The following is a 27,840-nucleotide window of genomic DNA, read 5'->3' as shown; positions in this document are numbered from 1 at the left end:
TGGTTCAAAAACAGTTCTGTATTTTATTGTGATCTTACCTGGACATATTGGTTCCTGAGTTGCTTGACATGTCTCAAAAGGCACAGTGTACAACTGTTTCATCCTGACCTGATGTTTTTTCAGGACTCTAGAAATTGTTGTTATGCTTACACTGTGAATATTTGCAAAAGTAACGTTGTCTGCCAAGACTCCGTCTCGAATCTCAGTGAGTTTTATCCCATTGTTTCGGATGACCATATCAACAATGGCAGTTTCCTGCACATCAGTGAGGATCCTTCCTCTCCCACCTGTGTGAGGTAACCGTTGAGTCCTAAGCAGAAATGCAAAAACAATTACACACAAGTGTATTTACTTCTGTAATGTGCAATTTAGTCAAATGCCCTTGCAGAATACAAGTTACCTGTTGGTTTGCCGGAAAACTCTAACAATAGATGCCACTGTAGAGCGATGCAGATTTGGCTTCACTCTCTGACCAGCCTCTCTCATTGAGAGACCATGATTTACTACATGATCAATTACAGTAGCTCTGATCTCATCTGAGACTACAGCTCTTCATCTTCCTTTTATTCTTCTTCCACCACGCATACGTATTCCTCACCAGGGGCGTAGCACCAAATTCTGGGCCCTATGCACAAGCAGTGGCCATGGGCCCCCGTAAGCTCGAGGTTCACAACTACCTACAACTAACCTTACTACTAATCTAAGAACTCTTATATGTATAACAAAAAAAAAGCCTTATTACACAACTTCTCTGAATTTCTGTTTTATTTGCAGAATGCTTAAAAGCTAACAGTAGATGCCACCAAAGGTAGCCTAACATTATAGGCATGCATGAAAATTGAAACACTTTTTCATTTGGCTGAAGAGAACAGCTTTTTAATGCTTAATGTACAAAATGCCTAATTTACAATGAAAGATAAAAAAAAAAACTTAACTCACTTGTCAATTTCCATTAATAAGGAGCAAAAAAAAAAACTTCCACAAAGTGCTAAACACTGAAATTTATACCCCAGTTAGTGCCCACTGACGGGTCTTCTTGGTGGCAAAATCCTTGATGAGGTCCTTAAAGTCCAGTTTTCTTGCCAACTGACTTTCAATGGAGAGAAGGGCAAGGCTGTTCAATCTATCCTGACTCATTGTTGATCTCAGGTAGTTTTTAACCAGTTTCATCTTACTGAAAGCCCTCTCACCACCAGCAACCGTTACAGGTAAGGTACAGAAAATCCTCAGTGCAATGCATGTTTCTCCAAAAATGCTCTGTAGTTGTAGCTTATATATGGCATTAAGGAGCTGAAGAGGGGACAGGTTATGGGCAAATGTGGCATTATATACTGTCTTTAGGAGCAGCATCTCATTCTCAAATTCAACTGTGAGATCTTTTGGGTATGTTCTAGTCAGAGCCCGACATGTTGCCTTTATCTGTTCTTCTGACATATCCCCCAACCTCAGAAGAGGTGCAAAAGATTCACATAAGGTGGCTGTAGTCTGGAACCTTTCACTTAGATCGCTGATGATGCTATCAATGGCAACAAAAAACACATTGTTTCTGAATACCTGCTCTGCACTACACTCAGTCTCATCCTCACTCCTCCTCTCATCAGACATTAATTTCCTTTTCCGTTTCCGCCTCTCCTCACTTCTAAATTGAGCAGGGATCTCCATGGCTTGGGCTACTAAGGAAGCTTCAGTGAGAAGGGAGTCCCATTTATTACGAATAGCCTGTATTTCCTCCTGTAGATCCTTGATATTTGCAGCCTGACTATCCAAAGAAATATCCCCTGTCTGAAGGATTAGATTTCGATTTTCAATACACTGTAGCACCTTTACCCACACAGTTAGGAGAACTACTGCATCAAAGGTCTTAAAATAACTATTTAAGCCATTTGCCTCAGACTTCGCTTCACTTGTAAGGTTGCATGTGTCTAATACACCTTCTAGTGCCACCAGAACAGAGGGTAAATGAGAGGCCACAACTCGCACAGCAGCAATCCGTGCACCCCATCGAGTGTCAGACAGGCGATGAAGAGAGCATCCAGTTTCTTTCTTTAAGATTGCCCATCGCTCTGGACTAGCACTGAAGAAATTATAGAGGCGATTAACATTACCAAAAAATGTTGCAACCTCCTGACATGATTCAGCTGCGTGTACACCCACCAAATTTAGGGTATGAGATGCACAGGGGGAGTATATTGCAAACGGATTTGCTTTTAGAATCTGAGCTTGCACGCCTTTCAGTTTCCCTGACATATTGGCTCCATTGTCATAGCCTTGTCCTCTGCAGTCCTCTAATGGTATGCCACTGTCTTGCAGCACAGCTTGAATCATTTCAGAAATGTCCTTGCCTGTCTTTTTGTAAAAGTCTTTAAATTGACAGAATCTCTCAGTTATCTTCCAAACACTGCTTTCAACATCTTGATGCACATATCTTAATAACAGTACATTCTGTTCAGTGTGAGAGATATCTGGTGTGGAGTCACATATCACAGAGTAATAGATTGCAGTTTCTCTTTCTGCCAGGATGGTGTTTAGCACTCTTTTGCCACAGATATCAATAAACTCATTCTGTGTCTCAGGACTCAGATAGTGTGTTAACCTTGAACCTTCTTTCTTTTGCCTTAATTTCTCTAAGTGCTCTTCTAAAACGGAATCATAACGTGCCAGCAACTCTAAAGTGCCGAGAAAGTTTCCATTGTGTACATCACCTAGATTTGAAGTTTTGCCTCTAAATGGAAGATTTCTTGATGCTAAATGAAGGGTCACATCCAAAAGCCTCTCAAGAATAATTCTATTCTTTTCTATTTCTGTCTGTATTTGTTTCTGAATGCGACCATCAACTCCTGTTCCAGACAATAATGAATGCTGAAGGCTTTTCCATTTCAAATAACATTCCTTATGAGGCATGTTTGTTTCGTGTTCTGGTAATTTTCGGTACATTCTTTGCCATTTCATGTGTGATATTTTCATACCATCGTTACTGTTGAGAGCACTTCTAGATGGCTTTTTGAGCTCATGAGAAAACAGAAGGCACGGGATGCAATACAGAGCCTCTGCACTTTCACTATATGTTAGCCAATCTCTTTTGATTTTCTCACGGCCATTGGCCGACTTTGCAAATTGAAGGTAGTTAGGAAATGGTTTCCCTTCCTTGTCTTTTGCTGTGATTTTATTTGTTTTTTCTTTGCTTGCCAATCTGCGAACTATTGTGTCTCTCTCTTCATTAGTCAACTTCTCTGGCCATAGTGCTGGATCCTCAGGCAATGGCATATACTCCTTTGCACTGCCCTGACTACTTTCTGACCTCTCTTCATCCTTTTCACTTCCTTCAGAACCCTCTCTGCTTTCACTTCCTTCATTTCCATCATCCTCTATCACATCTTCTCTATCTACCTGGACAGACCCCTCTACAAGCGTATGAAACAAAGATATATTATTCCAATGTAGCCTAATGGATGTGATTGAACTTGCTTAACATTTAAATATTTTGTATAACACTTAATAAAAACTTTAATAAAAAAAATAAATAAAAAAAATTAATAAAAAAAATAAAAAGTGCCATTTTATTTTTCTTATGGATGTGTCAAAAAAATAGTTTCTTAATTAGGCTAGCCAAACAGCTAGACTACAGTAAAAGGCAGAGCATGACTTAGTGTTGCTAAACACATTACAGTATAAACAGCTAAAATTATGTGCTTTCATTTTAAACTACAGTATAGACTCACCTTGTCTTAAGTCCACAGTATCAGATGATGAGGGGTCTGTTGCTGCTGCATCACCCTCTGTGACATTTTCTGAAACTGAGTGCCATGCGTTTCACAAGTTAGCTTTGCTACTAATATCCTCATGAACCTATATGACATTGAGCCTACAAAGTTAGACTATTATAGTCCAATAACAAATATTAATTTAGTTTTCGAATTAGTATACTATTGAAATGGTGTAGGCTATGCAAACAAGGCATCATGTAATTTCTAATTTTGTGTTATGCCGTTGTGTTATATTAGCACACTTGATGACCTTTCTTGGGAAAGAAGTCCGTTAGCAGTTGCTTTCCCTCATTTCGTTTTCTATCTCTTTCCTGCCTCTCTTTTCTTTTCTGAGAACCGGATTTTGTTTTCTTTGACATCATCTTCCGCTGCACAGTTCAGCACTACCGTTTGCCGCTTCAGCAGAATGAACGCCACTTTAAATGCGCCTAGTCATAAAGCGCGGTAAAGGTGGACTAAACCATTTCGTGCAAGGGAGAGGGTGCCTGTCCTCAGACACTATATGTACTTGGACACCATTTAATACATCAATCGACTGATGCATGCATTTACCCAAAATATTAGCATTTACATTAGTTAACAACATTTATTGTGATCTTAAAATTATATTTAAAGGAAAATAAAATTTCACTCCTCAGGGGCCCTCCCCCCACTTGGGGCCCTGGTAATTTAGTCCCACTTTTCACCCAACTACGACGCCCCTGTTCCTCACCCCCTCCCAGCCACTCTTCTTCCTCTTTCAGCCACTTCTCTATTTCTGGCTGGGTCCATGCTTACATCACAATACAAAACTATTCAGTTGTCTCCTTTTGTAATGAAATTGAAAGAGTAACACCTGTGTAGATGTTCATCTACAATGAGAATCAGCTGTGGCTGGTCTAATTGTCTTATAGCATTTAATTTTAAGATTTAAAATATATTTCATTAAAATATTACTGTAGAAATGTAGCAAATTGCTGTCTTATTCAGATTTGTATTATGTTATTGTTTTGAACATAAGTTTAACAGTTTTGAAAACAGTATGTAAGAGTGTGCAAATTGGCCTGTATGTACAAAGAGTTTTGGCAGTTGTTGTGTCTGAGTGAGAAAAGAATTCATGAAATTTGAGAGATGTAGTCATTGAATGCATTTTGTGCCAAAGCAATGATAATTGATCCTCAGTTTAGCCCACATAGACTTCTGATGTGCTCACTGTGTGAAGAGTTTTGCAAAAATGACCTAAGTATTGAGAAATGTGTCCTAGCGTCTGTAAAAAACTGTAAATGCGACTTATAGTCCAGTGCGACCAGTGCGATATATGTTTTTTTCCTCCTCATGACCTTTTTTTGGACTGATGCGACTTATACTTAGGTGCGACTTATAGTCCGAAAATATGGTAAATACTCTAAGCATTTTGTATTCACATTACTCTTTTAGAAAAATGTATTAAATTTAATGAATGCCATATATTATCATAACTACTAAATTATCACGATCCATTATCATGGAAATGGCAGTCAGGTATCCAAGGCTTAGGCTGAGTCAAGGTACAAAGAATAAATGTCAATATAACACTAGTACCCCTTTTCCACCAAGGCAGTGCTGGTGCCAGTTCAGAGCCAGTGCCTACTCGCGAATCAGTTGTGTTTCGACAGCCAAAGAACCGGTTCTCGGCCAGGAAAATTGGTTCCAAAGTGGTACCAACTCTTTGCTGGACTATAACCATTCTTTTACCACGTCATGCTCACATCGGGGACTGGGGGCGGGGTTATTGTCGAACTTCTTCTCGAACGTTACCTCCGTCTATAGTAATCCAGACGAGCAGCACAAATGTGAAACAGACATGTGAAATAAAACAGGAAATACTAAACGGAGAAAAGAAACATAACTTATCGGAAGAACGAATGTTACAAAATATAAAAATTTTTATAAAATCCTCAATGTTCCACTTTAGCGGAGCCATTGTTTCATCTTAAATACATTTTATTTGTTTACATTCGACAGCTGGGAAGGTGAGGAGCAAGTGGATAGGTAATGAAGTGAAGGCTGTGGAGTGGCACATGATTCATTTCATGACCGGCTGCAAGGTGCCAGGTAAAAAGGACTGTGACTCCTGCCTCCAGGCAGAACCAGTGGCTTTGAAAGACCGAGACTGGGCTGCAATCAAATACTACATTTACAATAGAATCATATCAATGAAAAGGACGATGAATACAACCCAAATTCCGGAAAAGTTGGGATGTTTTTTAAATTTCAATAAAATGAAAACTAAAGGAATTTCAAATCACATGAGCCAATATTTTATTCACAATAGAACATAGATAACGTAGCAAATGTTTAAACTGAGAAATTTTACACTTTTATCCACTTAATTAGCTCATTTAAAATTTAATGCCTGCTACAGGTCTCAAAAAAGTTGGCACGGGGGCAACAAATGGCTAAAAAAGCAAGCAGTTTTGAAAAGATTCAGCTGGGAGAACATCTAGTGATTAATTAAGTTAATTGATATCAGGTCTGTAACATGATTAGCTATAAAAGCTTTGTCTTAGAGAAGCAGAGTCTCTCAGAAGTAAAGATGGGCAGAGGCTCTCCAATCTGTGAAAGACTGCGTAAAAAAATTGTGGAAAACTTTAAAAACAATGTTCCTCAACGTCAAATTGCAAAGGCTTTGCAAATCTCATCATCTACAGTGCATAACATCATCAAAAGATTCAGAGAAACTGGAGAAATCTCTGTGCGTAAGGGACAAGGCCGGAGACCTTTATTGGATGCCCGTGGTCTTCGGGCTCTCAGACGACACTGCATCACTCATCGGCATGATTGTGTCAATGACATTACTAAATGGGCCCAGGAATACTATCAGAAACCACTGTCGGTAAACACAATTTTTTGGCCGTGCCATCAGCAGATGCCAACTAAAGCTCTATCATGCAAAAAGGAAGCCATATGTGAACATGGTCCAGAAGTGCCGTCATGTCCTGTGGGCCAAGGCTCATTTAAAATGGACTATTTCAAAGTGGAATAGTGTTTTATGGTCAGACGAGTCCAAATTTGACATTCTTGTTGGAAATCACGGACGCCGTGTCCTCCGGGCTAAAGAGGAGGGAGACCTTACAGCATGTTATCAGCGTTCAGTTCAAAAGCCAGCATCTCTGATGGTATGGGGGTGCATAAGTGCATACGGTATGGGCAGCTTGCATGTTTTGGAAGGCTCTGTGAATGCTGAAAGGTATATAAAGGTTTTAGAGCAACATATGCTTCCCTCCAAACAACGTCTATTTCAGGGAAGGCCTTGTTTATTTCAGCAGGACAATGCAAAACCACATACTGCAGATATAACAACAGCATGGCTTCGTCGTAGAAGAGTCCGGGTGCTAACCTGGCCTGCCTGCAGTCCAGATCTTTCACCTATAGAGAACATTTGGCGCATCATTAAACGAAAAATACGTCAAAGACGACCACAAACTCTTCAGCAGCTGGAAATCTATATAAGGCAAGAATGGGACCAAATTCCAACAGCAAAACTCCAGCAACTCATAGCCTCAATGCCCAGACGTCTTCAAACTGTTTTGAAAAGAAAAGGAGATGCTACACCATGGTAAACATGCCCCGTCCCAACTATTTTGAGACCTGTAGCAGAAATCAAAATTGAAATGAGCTCATTTTGTGCATAAAATTGTAAACTTTCTCAGTTTAAACATTTGCTATGTTATCTATGTTCTATTGTGAATAAAATATTGGCTCATGTGATTTGAAAGTCTTTTAGTTTTCATTTTATTAAAATTTAAAAAACGTCCCAACTTTTCTGGAATTCGGGTTGTAGATAGAACTAAAACATGCCAACTATGGTTCAGGTGCACTTTAATTTCCGTTGGACTTAGAATGCTCACTGTGTACGATTATAATCGGTGTCACCTTAGATATCCAGAGAAGATGTTTGTAATGGGTTTCGTTTTGATATTCTCATTTTCATTCAAGGATTGCTATTGATGTTTTCTTGTTCAAACATGGCACCTAGTTTTGATTGAATGTATTCTTGAGGGCTATTATTTATGTTTTTTTTTTTTTATCCCCACCCGTCAGACACAATTTTTTTCTTACTAATTCAGGATCAAATCATAATACATTGTTTCAATTAACTGACAATCTCTTTCATAGAATAAGGTTTAAAAGTATATGTAATATATACCCTCTGTGTCAAGAAGCATGTACTTTAAAGGGATAGTTCACCCAAATAGCAAAATTATGTGATTAATAACTCACCTTCATGTCGTTCCAAACCCGTAAGACCTTCGTTTATCTTTGGAACACAGTTTAAGATATTTTAGATTTAGTTCGAGAGCTCTCAGTCCCTCCACTGAAACTGTGTGAACGGTATACTGTCCATGTCCAGAAAGGTAAGAAAAACATCATCAAAGTAGTCCATGTGACATCAGAGGGTCAGTTAGAATTTTTTGAAGCATGAAAAAAATACATTTTGGTCCAAAAATAGCGAAAACTACGACTTTATTCATCATTGTCTTCTCTTCTGTGTCTGTTGTGAGAGAGTTCAAAACAAAGCAGTTTGTCATATCCGGTTCGCGAACGAATCATTTGATGTAACCGGATCTTCTTGAACCAGTTCACCAAATCGAACTGAATCGTTTTAAACGGTTCGCGTCTCCAATACGCATTAATCCACAAATGACTTAAGCTGTTAACTTTTTTAATGTTGCTGACACTCTCTCTGAGTTAAAACAAACCAATAACCCGGAGTAATTCATGTACTCAAACAGTTTTTCAAAAAGTGCAATTTTTCAACTCTAAACCCAGTCCCAAAATAAATGAGGTTATTAAATAAAAACTAGCAGAATGGGTAGTGTGGTGTCCCCACAACTTTTTAAAGCAAAGATACACCACTGATTGAAACATAAAACGAAGAATCCATAAAACAGAATTTAGGGAAAATAATTAGTCAAGTTTTGCTACGTAGCTTTGCTACGACTTGATTTGCCCATCAGGAAATGAATTGGATTGTGGTTTGTGAACTCATCAGGCTATTGAATAAACTTTAATGCCCAGCCCCAACACACAACACATCATACCAGCACATAAAACCCACGACCATCTGTAATTTAACAGCAGTGTAATAAAATAAAATAAAATACTGCTAAATAACTTCTACAAACAAAACCTGCTAAATTGTAGTTATGTCTCATTATTTGTGTGGTGAACTGTTTTTAACAAATATATAAATGGCAAATTCCTTGTTGGGCATTTTAAGTCCTTTTTTTTTTTTGTCAGCATTTAGAAGCATCATTTTAAATACTGTGTATTTAACAACCTGTCACAAGTTTAAAAAGAACCTACTTTTGTTTCTTCCAAAAAACAACAACAACAACAACATAGAAATAACTTTAATTTAACAAATTTTATTTGCAATTTTTAATAATAAACTATAATAATGAATTATTATGCATTATATATTATAAAGCTGAACCGATCATTAGAGCTGCAGCGCTGGTTAAGTCTATCATTAAAAACACCTGGAAGCACTGCATTCATGTGAAATCAGAAATCATGACCAATTCAGAATCAGTCACGGTAAATAATTTCAGGCGTAGACCGAGACTGGAAAACGTGTTTGCATTTCAAACATCGCACATTGGTCCTTTAGAGGTCTATGGTTCATGTTCTCGAGAGAATGAGACATTGTTTCTGTCTCTGAGTTGTGTTTTCTGTCTAGTCCAGGGTTCTTCAGCCGACTGGATGTTGTGTGTCCTCTGAGGAACAGTATTATTGATCCTCACTTCATCTAGTCTCTGTTTCATCATCTGATCATGTTATTTAGAAAAGGACCAGAACATTAACATATCCTCCAGTCAGTTCAGTACTGTTCAATAGCTGCTTCGTTTTCTGATCATAATTCAGAAATGAAAAATACAACAGTACTTGACCTCTAATGAGAATAACTGCAGATCTTCTCTTCGTCTGACCCAGAGGACAGAAGGATCCCACGCCTGCCTTCATCCTAGAGCTGACTTTCAAACCATTGGTGCTGTAAGATCTGCTCTAACGTGGGCCGCTTCGCTGGACTGCGCTCCAGACACTGGTGGATCAGATCACTGCATGCTGTTTGGAGAAGAGAGACGGTTAGTCAAGAGCACGTAACACACCAGAGCGTGTGGTGTGAAAACACCTTCTCAAATATCTGATAAAAGCTAGAGTGAGAGGTAAATTTTTATCAGTTTTCTCACCGCTGGATAGGTCAGCTTTCCAAGGGAAAGGACAGGCTTTCAATATTTGCTTGACACTTGAAAAAGGCAGCTTTATGTTGACCATCATGTACAGCGTCACACCTAGAGTCCAGACGTTTGTTGGGACGGCGTAGTATTTGGGTTTGGAGAAGACCTCTGGTGGGCAGAACAGGAATGCTCCTGTAAGAAAGACATCATACGATTAATATTTTTCACAAAACAAAATAAATCACAATGCAATACAAAAGGCAGCTCACCTATATATTTGACGCTGTCATATCCAGTGCTGTCAAGCAGGTGACCGGAGCCGAAGTCAATCAGCTTCAGCTCCAGAGTGTCGGTGTTCACCAGGACGTTGTCAGCATGGACGTCATTATGAAACACGCGGTGGTTTATGCAGTGCTGCACCGCCAGGACTAACTGACGCATGAAGCCACGTGCGACCGCTTCACTCAGTCCTGACGAATCCATGATGAACTCTCGCAAGGTCACGCAGGGTTGAGGGAACTCCAGAACGAGTGAGAAGACCAGGGGTCGATCGAACCACTCGTACATTTCTATGATGTAGGGACACACTGGAGGACGTCTCAACATCAGCATCAGCCCCACTTCTGTAGCCAGACGTCTGGAACAACCAGGCTAGAGAACAGCACAAGACCACCAACCGTTAGAGAGCTTTCAACAACTAAACATGTGTTCTTTACTCTTTGCCAACTCACTATTTGAAGAGAATAGCAGTTGTTCCATTTCCGCGTTGTTTTGATGGCAACCTGCAAAGAGAGACAAAAACACATATATTATTAATATTTCTTACATTCTCCAATCTGTCTTTTATTTTAAACACATGTTTAGATCAAGTGGACATGGATCTCTACACAAGGAGACAAATGTTCAGTAAAAGCGTGTTACCTCTCGGCCGTCTGATTTTCGGATTGCCTTATACACCTTGCCGAAGCTTCCTGTTCCTATCAAATCTTGCATTGTGTACAATTTGTGCAAAGACTCTGAAAAACACGAGGTTGTTGAATATGTTTAGTTATCTTATATAACATTACATGTTTGATATAATAGTACTGCTGTCTGTATCAAAAACAGACGGAATATAATCGATGTGACAAATATTTCTTAAAAAAATGAAATGTGTTATTAATATTTGTTAAACAAGCAAAGGTTTATAACTGTGTTAAAGTAGGTGACACTAGGATGACAAAGCAAGAACACTTCAAAACTGATAAAGTAAGTGTGCATCTGACAGCAGACTCACTGGTAGTTGGTCTCCAGTCGGGGAGATCTGGAGCAGATGTGGGCTCGGTGTCAGGCCCGTTCTGGAGCTCAGAGGGTCCCGGGACAGACGCCGGTTCGGGATCAGACTCCACTCGTGTCCTTCTGCAGCGGAGGAACGGCTTCTTCACGGCCTTCCAGGCTCTCTTGAAGAACGCATGGATTCTGCTCCTCCTGCTGCCTCCAGTACGAATCTCTTCATTGAAGAAAAACAACAAAAAACATATTAGAAACATGTCTGACCACAAATTAAACATCAATGATTATTAAAGATGTATGTGTAGCGCATGTTTACTTAGAAAACAATGAAAAAGTAGTGCAGTGGATTTCTAAAATCTTTTTGTGTGAATGACCTCTTACAAAAACCATTAATAAAAACTGTGAGGCTAATTTTTTATTACAATATTTGTCACGAAAATAAATATTATTTAAGTATTTGCTGATTATAAAGTGTGTGTTATATTATAATGAGATGAAAGGGTTTATTTTTGAATAATCTGACCTGTCGGGCTTTTCTCAGCAGAAGGCTGTGCACTCACTGCTTCTGCTTCTGAAGCCCTTGTTGACTCGACAGGCTGCTGGGAGTCAGCTGGCAGTGAATCGATCAACTCTTCGTCGATCCACTGACAGAAGCCGCTGCAGAAGCTGATGTTATCCAGCCACGCAGCCGCTTCTGTCTCATTAGACACGGACTCAGATGCTGGACACATCGTGACGCTGAGAGTGAGTGGACAAACTCTCGAGTGTTTAGTAGACTTTAGTCTGTACACTGTGTGTGTTGTGTCTGCAGACTTTCGTATGTAGATCTTCTCTAGCACTCAAACTCGCTCAGATTCTCACTGTCTCTGACTGTGAAGACAGTCTGCGAGCGCGCGGTTATAAGGGACTGCTGAGTGATGTCACAATGCACGAACGTTCCGAAATAGAACACAGCAGAGCGCGAGTCTCGTGCGCATTTTTTAAAAACCTTAGTTTCATTTTTAACAAAGTAAAAATCTGATAACTCAAACGTCCTAAACATATGCCTGTTTATTGAAAGCCAGAATGTTCCCCAATAGCAAAATACACTCGGACCAGTTCACGTTAGATTCTCGCCTGCCGGTGTTCTGTCGATGTGTTCTACCTCTTCAGATTTTCCTACGTAGCGAAAAAATGTGAGCTATATCTATCGATCTATATACTTCCTCATCGATAAATCCTACCGCAGATTACTGCTTCACTCCTGTGACTGTAAAGTAACTTTGCCTAAGATTCTTATTAGGCAATGGTTTAGGCTATTTACAGTGCCAATAACATCATCAGACTGTCCTCCCATTGTACAATAAACATGTAGGATGATTTTTTATCTGTTGCTCCTGGACATATGTTACAAACTCACCCTAAAACAGATTATATTACAAATTAGAATTTTATTGAATTTTTAAAGATACATTTTATTGAGATTATGTATAATAATGCAGAATAATATGAAAAAGTGAAAAATAAATTCATTCATAAATTGATTGTAAAAGTTTAAAATCATACAACACAGAGACACAGAATACAAATTATGCAAAACAATATCACACTGAAAAAAATAATTCATTGGATTTACTAAATTGAACAGTGGACATTGGTTGCACACACGTTGTTTACTTTGGTAGCCACTTACAGAATTGTGTTCCATCAACAGATTATTCACGTTTAAACAACACAGACTATTCATGTTCAATCAACACAGGTACTTTATTTTGATATAAGGTTAATGGAATGTAATTAATGTAAAGATTATTTTTACATAAAGTTCAATTGTAATTTCTATGTTCTAAATCTATGTATTCATAAACTAAATTACAGTTAACCAAGGAAAGTGGAAATCAAGGGCAACTGGACTGGTTAAGGTTTCTTGAAGGGGTTTTGTTTCTCATATGAGAGGCTTATTTAGTTCTGACTGAACAACTACCATTCAATCACAACTGAAGAAGCCTCTTGGATGAAAAGTGAAATGTCTTAAAGGAGCTTTTTTTTCCAGTCCATTGATTTCCACATTTCTTGGACTTCACAAAGAAATTAGTTAAGAAATAAACAATTATCAAATGTATTGTTGTTGACATTTCACTTTACTATTGTAAAAAAAATTTCATTAAAAACTATAAGCCTGTTCAATTCTGAAATTTTATTCAACAAATGAATGTACTGCACAGGTGTGGCTAGAAAAAAATGGCACTGAATTTCCAAAATTAAAAGTTCACCATAATGTGCCATGGGGATGTCAAGATTTGTTAACAATGTAAGATATATATGGGGTGGTGTTGGCGCAGTGGATAAGACACATGCCTTTGGTGTAAGAGACCCGGGTTTGAATCCACTGTGAGACACCAGTGTGTCCCTGAGCAAGACACTTAACCCCTAGTTGCTCCAGAGGCGTGCGACCTCTGACATATATAAGCAATTGTAAGTCGCTTAGGATAAAAACATCAGCTAAATGAATAAATGTAAATATATATTAACACGTTGATTAGTAAAATGTGCCTAGTACTGGACAGTAATCAAAACTGTAAAACTTGGGTGTTCTGTGTACTGTATCTAAGAGCCCCCAAAAAAGTATAACAACAGTCATGGGCTAATCAAACAAAGAATAATGCACTTCTTTCCAGATGTAGCTTAGTTTGGCCAAATATGCTAAAGCTTTTCCAAAATGCATACTGTATGCATCAATAAAAACAAATACACATGAAATGTCCTGTGGGAAGCTCAAGGTTTTTGAAAATGTATTAAATATTAACAAAATAAAATGGAACGTTTAAATTCCAATGTGTCTGGTACTGTACCGTAATCAAAACTATACAACTTGAATATCACTGGATTGGTAATAACAAAACCAGGCTGCAACACCACTTACACAAGGAACGTATACTGTAGCTAAAAGACAAAAATGTGCATCCCAACAGTCGTGTCCTGATCCAACCAAGAGCCAAGAACAATGACCTCTCTTCAAAGCTTAGTTTTCAAGCTTTGAGCCTTTCCTGACAGTTCACCTGCATCCACCTCCATGATTAATCTTTTGAATTACCTCAGTGTAGCGGAGCTTTGTAGGGTACTGCATGTTTAATGCATAAAAGAGTCCAAACAACATTGCAGATGCAAGAGCTACATTCTCAAGATCTCGAAGTGCACACCACACCCTCGAAGACTATTCCGACGTCAGAGGGTTTGCTGTTGGCAGTGTCTTTCACAACACAGATCCCCACTGTCGTCATCTCTATGGCACTGAAGAAATGGGTCTCAGTCTTTTCCTGGTGAAAAGAAAGGACACAATTATTTAAACTCAGACCTACATAGAGCATTTTTAAACTACCACAAAGTTATTTTCAGCATTACTTTTGTGCTTAAAAATACAGAATTTTGTTTTACTCTTTACATACATAAAAATGTTTTACAGTCAATTGCAGGAAATAAATTAATGCTCAAAATCTTCATATAATTCAGCATTGAAGATCTCTTGAAAGCACTGTCAATATCTCGTCTCCATCTCGTGAACCCAATTTTGTGTCTCGTCTCGGGACAGTTTTGTTACACACCTAGTTATACCCAAATCCGCCGCAAATTCTTTGGGCGCTGCCATCTTGCCTGCCGCCATTACTGTGTGCCTGCGAAGTGTGACGGTGTGACACTTGCCGGTGCCCTCTAATGACATTTCAATGAAAGCGGATCCTGCTCATTAAAGAAAATGTCTGGTGAAAGGGAACATTTGGTAGATGATGTCAGGCAGTGGCCAAAACTTACTGATAAAGGTAATTTATTGACAACATAATGTAATAATGTAAAAATATGTTATGTAATTAAGAAGTGTATTAATTGATGACAACAATAAAACCGAACGCTGTCATTACTAGCTGTGTTGCTAATATGTTCACAAGCTTCACAAGTTTCAAATAACTATTAGGCCATCCTTAAAAATATTCTTGTTTCCCAATAACCCGACCGACCCAATTAATAATTTTTTTCCCCTTTTAGTCCGACCGACTTGCCGACTGTAATTGCGTTAAGACCCACATATTTTTTTTTACTCTTCAAACAACTAATACAAATGCAATAAAATGTGAGACATGGAATTGACGCTTTTCACACGCTCTCACGCCACACATCCATTTTCTCATGCACAGAAAAATCGCGAAGCAGGTTACTGCTTTACTTCCGTGTTTCGCTGGATTTGTGTATAAAGATCCAAATCCCTCTGGCATATGTGCTTTTGCATGATGAATCAGCAGACACACTAGTGTTTTCTTTGGTTAACTGAAAATACAGTACATTTGTTATTACAGGGACAGTTAAGTATCTTAAAATGTACCGTTTGGGTACTGATGCAGAATTCCAGATGACCAGTACCCAAACTCTAGCGAACACACTAAAGGGGGCTTTCACACCTGAATGAACCAAAGTTCATGTTTTGATACATACGGTTAGTTGACTCTTTTTGTCGGACCAAATTTCGTCTGTTTGGAAGGTGTGAAAGCCCCCTAAGTGTATCAAAATGCAGTACAAATGCATCACTTTTTTTTTTACCAATATTTAAAATTTTGCTTGCTACCCTAGCAAAGGGATTTAAGGGAATAGACGTCTATTTTTATTTACAGTATTTTAAGTTAAAGGGCAAGTTAACTTGTATTGTTTTGTTAAAGCAGATAAAACATGTTTGTAGTCTAAATTTTTACATTTAGATTACAAAGTATATTCTACTATTCAACTTCTGCGGTTCTGTCCATCCATTTATTTTTATGTAGATGTTTTTTTAAGATGTGCAAGTTCAACTTACAGCAAAATTACAGCTAATTCTGTGGTTGTATAGCAACCAACAAGAGAAGCATATTCATAGTTTTCACTTGACGTCACATTCTAAGTAAAATTAACCCTAGGAGGGCAAAAAATACATTTTCCAGATGATCAGGATCCTCGTTTAGGTAGATGCAGAATTCTTTGATGACACATTCCCAACCAGCCTCAATGTCATGCTAAGATAATAATACAAAGCATATGACTGCATTTTAACAGAAAGCTGTTCCAAATTACAGATAGTTGTTTTATTTGAATGCAAAGGTAAATACATTTCATCATCAATTGACTACCAATGGACATAATACATAGGTTTGTTTGATTTTTTTTCCTAATAATAAATTACAGTAGCTTTAGCACTACCACCAACTAGAAGTTTGGTGGTGTAATTGCAGAACAACGCCGAAACCAACACACAAGTATAAATGCATGGCTACGGCTTAGACTTGATGCAGGAGTATATATTAAGTTTAACTCAAATAATTATTTTGACGACCAGATTTACTTGAATACAGGTTTTGCCTACTCTACCCACCTCTGCCAACCTAATCCCAACATGGGAAAAAATGCAACTAAAAGTGAAATAGTTAGAATTCTTACCGTCACCATGGAGACAAGCGCAAATTGAGAGCAGATAGAGAAAAAAAACTGGCGTGCATTGTGTGAATAATCTGAAAACAACAGCAATGAAACAAACTTAGATAAATGGGTAACATGTAAGAAAATAAATGAATAATAAAAAAAAAACTTCTGGCCTCATACAATCTTTTTCACCCACCTAATGCGAAGGTTGGTGTTGTTTAGCATTTATTAAGGGCTGTATGTCGGGCTGAAGTGAAGAAAGCTGCAAGTGGAGATCAGACTCGACGTTAAGTTTATTCCGGTATTTTGTCTTGAGTGCCACCAATGCAGAAAATCCAGCTTCGCATAAATATGTTGTTGGAAATGGCATCAGAAACCTCAGAGCTTTGTCGGAAAGATCAGGATACTCAGAGAGAGTATGAATCCAAAAATCAGTCAAAGACTTTTGAGTAAACGTTAATTTTAAAGCACTGTCACAAGATAAGTCAATAAGACTTTCCTGCTCCTTTGCACATAAACTTGCGACGGCGTCATCACACAAGTTTACAAACAGATTTTCAATCCAGGTAACATTAACATCTGGAGATGGGAAGTAGTCGCGCAACTGACTCTTCAGACCTTGGAGATGCTCTTCAATCAGCTTTGTAACCGAGGCTGGTAGGCTCATCGCTTCTTCTGTCAAAAAATGTGACAAATTCTCAAAGGATTCGTAGTTTGATTTGCAAATTCGCCCTATCCATATGTCCAGTTTCTTTATTGTGGCTTCGATTTTATTTTGGACTTGAAACGCTGTCACTGATTTGCCTTGAAGACTCAAGTTCACTCCATTTAGGTGATTGAAAATATCAGAGAGGTAGGATAATTTTGCAAGCCACTCAAAATCACTGAGGTGGTCCGAAATTGAAAATTTTGAATCGGATAAAAAAATCCGTGCTTCGTTGCGTAATTCGAAGAGACCAGTAAGCACCCTGCCTCGTGAAAGCCATCGTACCTCAGTGTGTAAAAGAAGCTGAACATGATCACTTCCCATTTCTTCACAAAGAAGTCGAAACAAACGTGTCTGAAGGGGCCTAGTCTTTATGAAATTGACTATTTTAACAGCTTCATCCAAGACACATCTGAGATCTGTGGGCATCTTCTTGGTAGCTAGTGCTTCGCGATGTAAACTGCAGTGGACAGAGCTTATGAGCGGTGCAACTGATCTCACGCGCGCAACGACTCTGTTACGCCCCACCATCGCTCTTGCTCCGTCTGTACTCAGACCCACGCATTTAGACCAATCTATTCCATTTGAAACAATAAATGCATTCAAAAGATCAAATATGGCATCGGCAGTTGATTGAGTCGGCAGCGATTTACAGAAAAGGAAATCCTCTTGTAATTCTCCGTTATGTACATAGCATACATAAGCAATGAGGTTGGAAAGGTTTGCTATATCTGTCGATTCATCCAACTGTAGGGCATAAAAGGGACTCTCTCTAATGTTTTTAACCAACTTCTGAGTTATGTCATCAGCCATTTTATTTATTTTTCTCTTAACTGTATTATCTGAGAGTGAAATCAGATTTAACTGCTTGCGGGCCTTTTCTCCGCACATCACGCCCACCATTTCTTTCGCGGCAGGTAAAATAAATTTTTCACCGATTGTGTGCGGTTTTCCAGCCTTTGCGATGAGCTTTGCTACACGATAAGATGCCTCCACGGCTTTACTGTTGTCGTTGCCAGAGAACGCAGTTTCAATAGTTTTTTTCCTGCTTTCGTACTCTTTCAGTTTGTTCTCAAAAAACTCAATAGGCTTGGACACATATTCACTGTGTTTAGTCTCCAAGTGCCGTCTTAGTTTGCTCGGTTTCAGAGCTTCATTTGATAAGAGTTATGAGCAAACAACGCAGAGTGGTAGCTGCTTGTTCTCCGCTTCCACACATGTGAAGCCTAGCGCTAGATTGTCACTGCTGTATTTTCTTTTAGATTTATTTTGAGTTTTTTCAGAGTCAGGCTTACTTGTAGATGGAGAAAATTCTGCATTTGTTCTTTTGAGCGACCCTGTTGATGACAGCCATTTATGCATGTTTGAATTTGTTGTTTTGTACCATTTGCAGCAAAAATATCTAAGATAAATTGGCGGTTTATTCTTAAACAAATCAGGGAGCTCGGATAGTGGAAGCATAGTTACAGTTTAATATTTATTTTTTGTTATTTAATTATATATATGACGTGATGTTATTATGTTATGACTTAGACATTTGTACATATATTAACAATATTATAATTTATTTTAATAGTAATTGGCGGCCCACCTGCAATACCACCGCGACCCACTAGGGGCCACGGCCCACAGGTTGAAAACCATTGCTGTAGATGCATGGTGGTGATCCGTTTAAACTCTGCATTTATCTGAAACATTAGCACAGGGACATGCATACAAGATATTAGTTAGATCTAAAACTGAGGTTGGTAAGAAATCTCATTTAAATGTGGTTCAACTGAATTCAATGAAACAAATGTAAAGTTATTATGTCATTATTTCTTAAGGCGGGCGTACACGGTGCGAATTCGGATGGTCGGAAGATCGTATGTCCACGCACACGTCACGAGTGAATTTATCTGAAAATCGTACAGACGAGATGATATACGACACGATTTTACGACCTGCCGATTTCCGAAGCAATCGCACAAAGTTCCGCGCCAAAAACATGGAGTCTGAGGAAGAGATTGCTTTTTTTGTGGCAGCAATGGCTAGCGAAAGAATAAAAAAGAAAAGAAAAAGTAGGGCATGGCAAAGAGTTTGGCTGAGGAGCAGAGAAAAGAATGGACTTTCTATTCTTCAAAAACAGCTTGAGGTAAGTGATTCTGTGAGCGCATGCCTTGATGTGTTCGTGGAAGATATGTTAAAGTATATAACCATAGCGTGTCACGCAAGTTTGTGCATAAAGTAACGTGTTTTTATATTTTTTTAAACTAATGTTATTGCTGGATAGTCTAGGTATTATAATTTTTACAGGCTAAATGTTTGATAAATGGAATACATATTGTATTTTGGGAGAACAGTGATGCAGAGTCAACATGATGCAAAAAAAACTGCCTTCAGGCCTTTTGCTATATGCTTACATCAGTACAGTAGAAATGCATTGTAAATACACTTACATAAAATACAATATGTGTAATTGATGAAATTATTCTACACATGAATGACGTGACAGGCTTCAGGGAGATGTTACGGGTAACTGTAGATGAGTTTTATGAGTTACTGGCCATGGTTGAGCCTTTGATCACCAAAACAGACACAGTCATGAGAAGGAGCATCAGTGCCAAAGAGAGACTGTCAGTGACATTAAGGTTTCTGGCCATTTATTTATTTATTTATGAGAGAGAGACTAAAATTGACTTTATCATCCTGTGAAAGAAATGTGCTGTATAAATGTATTAGCATTGCTTCGCCCATATAAAGACAAATGTTCTTTACTCATGTTTATTTATTGTAGGTGAGTCTTTTAAGTCACTTGGCTTTCAGTTTCGCATGGGAAGCACAACCATTGGCAAAATTGTGGAAGAAACTTGTGAAGTCCTACACCACACTTTGAAGGAGGATTATTTGAAGGTTTGCAATCATATGCCAAAAATACTTTCCATTACACTGTTACACTTCCTTTAAGGGTAACACTTTACATAAAAGTTACCATACAGTACATAAAATTAGTTAACAATATTAGTTAACATGAACTAACAATGAAAAACACTTTAACCTAACATATATTAATTTTGGTAATATTAGTTTTAACATTTACTGAGACATTAAAATCCAGAGTTGTATTTGTCAACATTTATGCACTATGATCTAACACACAAAAAATGTTAACACTTTAAAAATGTTTGGTTCACTGTTAGTTCATGTTCTAGGGGATCATACTGATTTTCAAGCAGCATTTCAATTTAGCTGTGCATTCTTAATGTGGTATTGTGTTTACAGACACCAACTTCTGAAGAACAGTGGCGGAAAATTGCTGAACAGTTTGACATGAAGTGGCAATTTCCTCATTGCCTTGGGGCAATAGATGGGAAACATATCTTCATTCAACCCCCAGCCAATAGCGGCAGCACATTCTACAACTACAAGTCCAGGTTTTCTATTCTGTTAATGGCTGTAGTGGATGCCAATTACAGATTTATCTACACAAATGTAAGAGTTCAAGGCAGAGTTTCAGACGCAGGTTTATTTGCACAGTCTGATTTGCGAGCTGCCTTGGATGACAGAAAATTAAACCTTCCTCCTGCTGAGGCTCTACCAAACACCCACATCATCATGCCATATTGTTTTGTGGGAGATGAAGCTTACCCACTGAGAAATGACCTGCTGAAGCCTTACCCTCACAGACGACTACAGCCTGAACAACGCATTTTCAACTATAGGCTATCCCGTGCAAGACGTGTTGTGGAAAATGCTTTTGGAATTCTAGCAAACCGCCTCAGGGTGTTCCGCACAACCATCTGCCTTAATCCTGACAAAGCAGTTACTGTCACTTTGGCTGCACTGTGCCTTCACAATTTCTTACGTCACAAGCAATCAGATGCCTACCTTCCACCTGTACACACTGACTGGGAGGATGAGAACCATCAGCTCCACGATGGGACATGGAGACAAGAGAGAAGCCTGCAGTCAGTTAACATGGGAGGAGGGGAAAATCCAACAATATCTGCCAAAGAGCAACGTGACCATCTTAAAGAATACTTTGTCTCCCCATCTGGCTGTGTACCATGGCAAGATCAGTATGTGTAATGGATAAACTAAAAAAAAAAACACCACTTCATTGTCTATGTTTTCATTATTATTTTTTATTTTTTTGTTATTAGCAGCATTTTTTTTATTAACAACATGTTCTATAAGATGTCGAACATTTTGAAAAAGTGAAACGTAAAATATTTAAGATCACAAATTGCAATCATTCAAACCACAAAAATCAAATCAAAACTAAATAAAATTACATCAATCAAAAGTTAAGCATTCTGTGTTTCTTTCTGTGTTGCCCACAGCATTTTTGAACAGTATTCTAGCCAAAATAATGGCAAAAAAAATATACAACTACAGCTCTTGTAGCTGATTGCACCCTGTATCATCTAGCTGATGCATTAATGTGTAATTTGGCTGGGATATTAAGGGGCGTGGGGGTGCGGGAGGATGCTGCGGATGGTGGATTAGGAATGTATGTAGGATGGGGAGAAAAGTAACTTCCAGACATGGGGAAGCCTGGATGAGTTTGCATAGGATGCACAGAAATTTCACTTTCTTGAGCATCATAAATCTGAGACATTATAGCTCTTTTTAATCTCAGTACTAGGGCAGGGTTTTTAATTCGGCCAAGTTCCTCCCCCACCTGTTTCCCAAAGGAATACTCCCCTTTTTCCTCTCTATTAGAAATTCGGTCTGCAACCTTATTGAGTATTGCAAGTTTTTGTTGCTCAATGTTGTCATTTTTCTGAAGCCTGTACTTGGCCCGACGTGATGGATTTCCAAAGGCAGGTGGTCCAGAGGCAGGTTGTTCCTTTTCACAAGGTGTGTCACAAGAACTCTGCTCTAAACCAGGTGACAGATTAGTGTCATTTTCCATATCACTGTCTGCTCCTCCTTGAGCACTAGTGTCGTCTTCAAGCTGTAAAAGATGCAACAATTAAACAATTAAAATGTAAACCAGGAAAATGACAACTGCCTTTCTTGTTCCCACTATCTTCTTAAATTATCCTACTCTGTCCTCCTGTAAACATCATCTATACATCTCTATCCCTTGCTATTTATTTTTCCCTCCCAGTTTTCTCTCTCCCTAGTAAATCTACTTACTTCCAAACTACTTTGACTTGCTCTCTGCAAGACAAATGGCTTCAGGAACTGCAAATGTTGTAATATCCACTTCTGCCTTGATGTTGGCTGTTTAAAGCCACTACCACTTGCTTTTTCTTTTATAAGTTTTCCAAATTGTGTCCTGAGCGTTGCCATTCTTGTTTGGACATCTTGTACTGTATGAACAATACCAGAAAAAAAAGCCATGTTATATTATTCTGTGTAACTATGCTGTCTCTGTGTATGTAGGGTGACCAGATTTTATACTGACATATGAGAGAAAGGTATGATGTAAATGTTTATAATGACATGGGTATTACAACGTAAACATGGTTTATGAGGACAATTTCTGTGCCCTCGTAAACCAAATGGCTTAAAAAAATACTAAACTGTGTTTAATTGAAATTTAAAACATGCATTTTTCCGTGATGGATAGAGGTATGTTATGGGGATAGAATACACAGTTTGTACAGTATAGAAAACCGTTACGTCTATGAAGAGTCCCCGTAAACTACATATGCGAGAGAGAGCGAGAGCGAGAGAGAGAGAGGGAGAATTAAAAAGCCCAGTCGCAATACTATAGCTAGCATAGCATAACTGTAGCTAACAATAGGTAACATCTCACCTGATAAATGTAGCTCTTGGGCGATCTGCTGTAAAATATCATCACGGACGACCCTGTCATGGTACACGCTGCTAGAGACATCATACAGTGCTCGCTGTTCCTGCCAGAGTTCAGCGAGTTTATCTTCTTTGTCAATAGTCCACATTCGCCGTGGCGCTGCCATCTTCGTCTTTCTTCTTCTGTGGTTTTCCTAGTTCGTGATTGGTCAACTTCAGATAAATCAACAAATCGGCTCGTTCAACCGCACACATGGCACGAATTCAAACCGATAGCTCACGAACTTTTTAGACATGTTTAAAAATGATCGGGAGGTCGGGAAGCGCTCGTAAGGCACTCTGCTCGGCTCGTAATTCCTCGCACATGATACGAGCCGCGAGCATACAAGCATACACGATTTCCACACGATTGAAAAAAATCGCATGCGAACTCGTACGACAGCAAAAATCGCACCATGTACGCCCGCCTTTAGCTGCAATAATCCCTCTCTATTTGTCAAATACCATATTTATATTTTTATGCTTCTTTTCCTTATAGAAATTTCATTTTTAAGAGTAGATCAAATGCAGTATTTCCAAACATGAACGTAGTAAATTATGGAGGCCCACCACAGTTTCACATCAGACATACTACAATACATAAACCTCTGTAAGCATTAAAATAAGCCTGCAAGCCACATCATTGCATGTAAAGTGGAGCCAAGTGTTAGTCTAACCTTAATCTACCACACAAGATTACACAATTTAACTGATACGTTTTTTTTACTTGCCTCCATTACATCAAAGAGAGCTGGCCATCTTTCTTGAAAGTCGCTTGTCTTTCAAGAGCAGGGTCCCGTTTTCTCTGAAAGCTGCGTTGGCTTGTTCAAGAGTTAACTCTGCATCATATGAAAATCTGGCCATGAAGACCTTGAAGAGGTGGACTGGGACGATGAGAGAATTATGGTGCTATCATCAGAAGAACATAAGGAGTCATCATTGTGAGTGGTTGGTGAGTCAACGTCAGCACAGTGATCTCCATCGAGAGGTCTGCAGGATGTGTATATGACATTGACTGTACCTTTTGTCTTGTACTTCTTCCACAGAAGTGAGGTTCATGAAGTCGTTGCCAAAAAGTGCATCCATAAATTGCAGTCGAAAGGATTGTTTTATTTTACATTGAGTCTTCATCTCAGTCTCTAGGTCAGTTACAGTTGAAGATAGACCAGAAGGAAACACCACCCTCTGACAGCTGTCTGGCCCCAAGCTTACTCTTGAGAATCGCTGTCATGGTCTTACTGCACTGTCTGTTAAAAAAAAAGAACAATAATACGTTTGTCAAGATGGCAGGCGGCAGGCATGGACTAAAATGGGGACAGCTAAGAAATTTGAAGAGATTTCATTTCCACCAAAAATATTTGTCTTATGTACGCCCTATAAAATCAATTAGCAAAGATGAAAACTAAAGACATTACTTCATAATTTTAGTTTAATTTTGTTAGTTTTGCAAGCAAGCAGTTACAATTACCATTTTTTTTGTGAGGACCCATTTTCATTTCAGTTAACTATAATTTTTTCACACACCTAGTTATCATTATTTGGTTAGTTTTCATTAACTATAATAACCTTGACATAGACAAATTTAAGAGTGTGCCCTCATGTTCATGTCATGTTATGTATCCAATCATTGCGTCCAACTTATTAACTTACGTACTTTAAACACAGATGGATCTTTGCAAGGTCACCATCCGCGCACACCCAACCAGATAGGCAGCCAATGGATACTCATCAACCAGTTTACAGATTTTAATAAGAGCAAGTTCTTGTGCTGGAGATGGAGTAAGCTCATAGGCTCCATAGTGCTCTCTATACCTTCCACACAGCAGTTTCAAAACGGAAAACAATCTTGGATGCAAAATGCATATTTGATGGATTTCCCAAACTCAGGCAGTCCACCTTCAGACCCATGGGCAACTACCTTACCTACCCTGTAGTTTATTCCCTTGCTCCAAACATTTTTTGAAAGGTTTATATCAGATAGATCAGTTTATTTCAGATAGATAATTTTTTTTTCAATGATTGAGCCAACTCGCAAAGGAACAAGAGATGCATTTGACACATCCAGAATTGGTTTATCAATACTTGGAGATGACAAGTGGTACCCAATCATATACTGATGTTTCACAGCCAGAGAGAGGGGCACATTTTTAAAGCAACTTGTGCATTTAATTACCCTTTTAAAGAAAATGTGCTTTGCCTCAAACCTCATGGTCCAAAGACCCACAAGAGGCCCAAACAACTTTATTAGTTTTGGATAATGCTCTAGATTATGATGTTTGGGCAGCAGTCTATTCTGTGTAAACACCTCTTGATGCCTTTGTCTATGGTCAGAAACTTTTAAGACTGCTTTGACATGGGTCCTGTGTGTTTCTTTTTTATTCTGAGGATAAAAGTTTCTGATCTCACCTCTTTCAATGCAGATTCTGAGGCTGTTGCAGTACAAAAATGACAAAAATAGGGTCCTGTAAAACTCTCACCAAGCCTGATATTCCGTGAGCTCCTAAATTGTCTGCAGCAACTGACTGAACTGTACCTTTAAGCTATCTGCCCAGTTGTGGAACAAATATACCATTAACTTCCAAAGACCTGAGATCTCTAACAAATGGTTCGAAAACCTTGTCATAGCCATAGCACTTAACATCGTCTGTTTTGCACAACAGTGTAGTAGATGAAGGTCAAAGACAAATTACACCCAGTAGGAAGGTTACTCAAATTGATTCAAGAATGGGGACATACTGAAAGTTTTTGTTCTCTTTGGCATCCAAAATACATTCAACTGGTTTTATTACATTAAAGTTTGTCTTATATTACTGCTTATGTTGATATGCAGAACTCAAAATCCCACCCTTAGCTATGGCTTTATTTATAGGATTCCCTGTGCATAAAGCAATGATTATTTCCTCTATGACATCTCTGTCAACCTGAAGGTTGAGTTTCTGAAAACTATTAACTATAACACCATCAGTGTGGGTACTTGAGAGAGAGCTAGTTAAGTGGTTAAGCTCAGACAAAAAAAATCACTGATTGCTGTGCTTGGTACATGAGTAAAGAGCTGTTTTCGCAGAGCTGCTGCGAAAGTGAGTTCTATTAAAATGTAATAATCTATTAAACTTAAACAACAACAACAGGTAGTCAAATTTGTAGGTCGCACAAGTTGTAAAAACTACTTTCTCAAAAACTGTAAATAATACACACCACACAAACGTGAGCCCACAGTGAAAGAGCTGAGTCCACATGACATGTAGAGAGTGTGAGTTTAGTGTCCATCTGAAACAGCAAAGTGCAAGAACATAAATTAATGTTACCATGAAATAATTAAAAACTAGCCTATATGTCAACGTTAAATTATAAGCCTTTCAAGTTAAACTCTTCTGTCTTGTTTAAGATGAACATCTAAGTACCATTTAAAAACACATTTTGTAGATTAAGTGAACCTTTGTCTTTTCTAAAAGGTTAAACTTACTCAAAATGTACCAAACAACTTAAAACAATAATGCAGTTTCCTGGCAAAGCAGTATTTTGGGTGTTTGCGCCACAAAGGTTAACATGGCTGGGGCTAAGTATCTCTACAGTTACCAGTAACTGTATAAGTTAAAACACTTACCCAGTAAACACAGGAAAATACAACTGTGCACTTTCTCTATGCCCCATTTGTGCTGCAGGACCTTTTGACGCGTGTAACCGGTCTTTGCATTGACTTAACACTGAAATCGATTTACATGTTAAGTCAATGAAAATTGAAAAATCTTAATCTAAAATTTCGCACCATGTTTACCAATCAGGAGCATGCTCTAGTAGTGACGTGATTACGACATAGCAAGCAGAGGGAAAATCCGAAACAACAAGGGAGGACAAATATATCATCGCTGTATGTGGATACCCGGAGCTGTATGATACTTCTTCATACTTTTATAGAAACAGAAATAAAACGGATCTTGCTAGAAAGAAAGTGAGTGAGGTGGTCGGACAATCTGGTAAGTTGTAAAAAATGCTCTTTACTCAATTTGAGCTATATATACATATTGAGTTGATGTGTTTATTCAGAGAAAGTGTGCAGAAAGAAGTGCAAGAGTCTTAGGGACACATATTTAAAAGAGAGGAGAAAGGAGACAGAGAAGAGGAGTGGGTCAGCAGCAGGGTCAGGGAAAAGTGGAAGTACTCTGCGGTCCTGTCTTTCCTTAATCCCTTCGTCTTCCCACGGGAGACCAGCGGGAATATGGAGAGGGGGAATGAGGAGAACCAGGCCGCAGGATACGAGCACCCCGAGGACCAGGGTGAGACAGAAGCAGCAGCAGCAGCAGCAGGGCACTCAGAGACAGGAGGTGTGTTCACAACAGGGCATATATGTTGTGTTTTATGATGAAAAGTCTAAATTAATTTCTTTGTCTGGTGTAATGTACAATGTGTGTAATGTTGTATTAATATTTAATATTGTCATGACAGAGCCGACTGGTTCTTTTGCTGGCAGTGAGCCTGGGTCCCCTCTGCCAGAACCTGCTGCTGCTTCAGCTTCCACTGCCGGCCCTTCAACATCTGCTGCTGACCCACAGGTGTGTACAGGCAATAATATTATATCTACAGTAAGCACTCATAGCCTCACACTGATGGTTTGTGAATCAGTTGAATCCTTTTCCGCCTTCTCATTGTACAAAATGTGTTATCATTATTGATACAGCACCATCAAGAAGAAGAGCTC

At 38.7% G+C, this 27,840-nt stretch overlaps 3 protein-coding genes across 4 annotated transcripts; 1 reads left to right on the top strand and 2 right to left on the bottom strand.

Annotated features, from left to right (window-relative positions):
- Positions 1-9,406: 9,406 nt before the first annotated feature.
- Positions 9,407-12,346, bottom strand: LOC132103321 (serine/threonine-protein kinase pim-2-like). Of its 2 annotated transcripts, none has more exons than XM_059508458.1 (8): positions 11,763-12,346; positions 11,244-11,456; positions 10,889-10,983; positions 10,699-10,749; positions 10,237-10,618; positions 9,980-10,159; positions 9,680-9,854; positions 9,407-9,531 (listed from the first exon to the last, which is right to left on the bottom strand). In XM_059508458.1, exons 1-7 carry the CDS (start codon positions 11,968-11,970, stop codon positions 9,754-9,756), a joined length of 1,230 nt encoding a protein of 409 aa, XP_059364441.1. In that variant the 5' UTR covers positions 11,971-12,346; the 3' UTR covers positions 9,407-9,531; positions 9,680-9,753. The 2 variants fall into 2 exon arrangements, with proteins under 2 accessions (XP_059364441.1, XP_059364357.1); XM_059508374.1 differs by having other exon boundaries at positions 9,435-9,556.
- Positions 12,347-20,007: 7,661 nt separating this feature from the next.
- On the top strand, positions 20,008-21,586 carry LOC132103254 (uncharacterized). Its single transcript, XM_059508241.1, has 2 exons — positions 20,008-20,252; positions 20,622-21,586. Exons 1-2 carry the CDS (start codon positions 20,172-20,174, stop codon positions 21,426-21,428), a joined length of 888 nt encoding a protein of 295 aa, XP_059364224.1. The 5' UTR covers positions 20,008-20,171; the 3' UTR covers positions 21,429-21,586.
- A 17-nt stretch (positions 21,587-21,603) lies between these two features.
- On the bottom strand, positions 21,604-23,287 carry LOC132103187 (uncharacterized). The gene is made up of 3 exons (XM_059508118.1): positions 23,110-23,287; positions 22,485-22,660; positions 21,604-22,299 (listed from the first exon to the last, which is right to left on the bottom strand). The coding sequence occupies exons 1-3, from the start codon at positions 23,270-23,272 to the stop codon at positions 21,763-21,765; spliced, it is 876 nt and encodes a 291-aa protein (XP_059364101.1). The 5' UTR covers positions 23,273-23,287; the 3' UTR covers positions 21,604-21,762.
- Positions 23,288-27,840: the final 4,553 nt, after the last annotated feature.

This window comes from Carassius carassius, chromosome 1 (genome assembly GCF_963082965.1).
Source record: "Carassius carassius chromosome 1, fCarCar2.1, whole genome shotgun sequence".
In the NCBI taxonomy this organism is placed as follows: domain Eukaryota; kingdom Metazoa; phylum Chordata; class Actinopteri; order Cypriniformes; family Cyprinidae; genus Carassius; species Carassius carassius.
The sequence above is the reverse complement of the archived record's forward strand: the minus strand, read 5'-3'. Positions and strand labels throughout refer to the sequence as shown.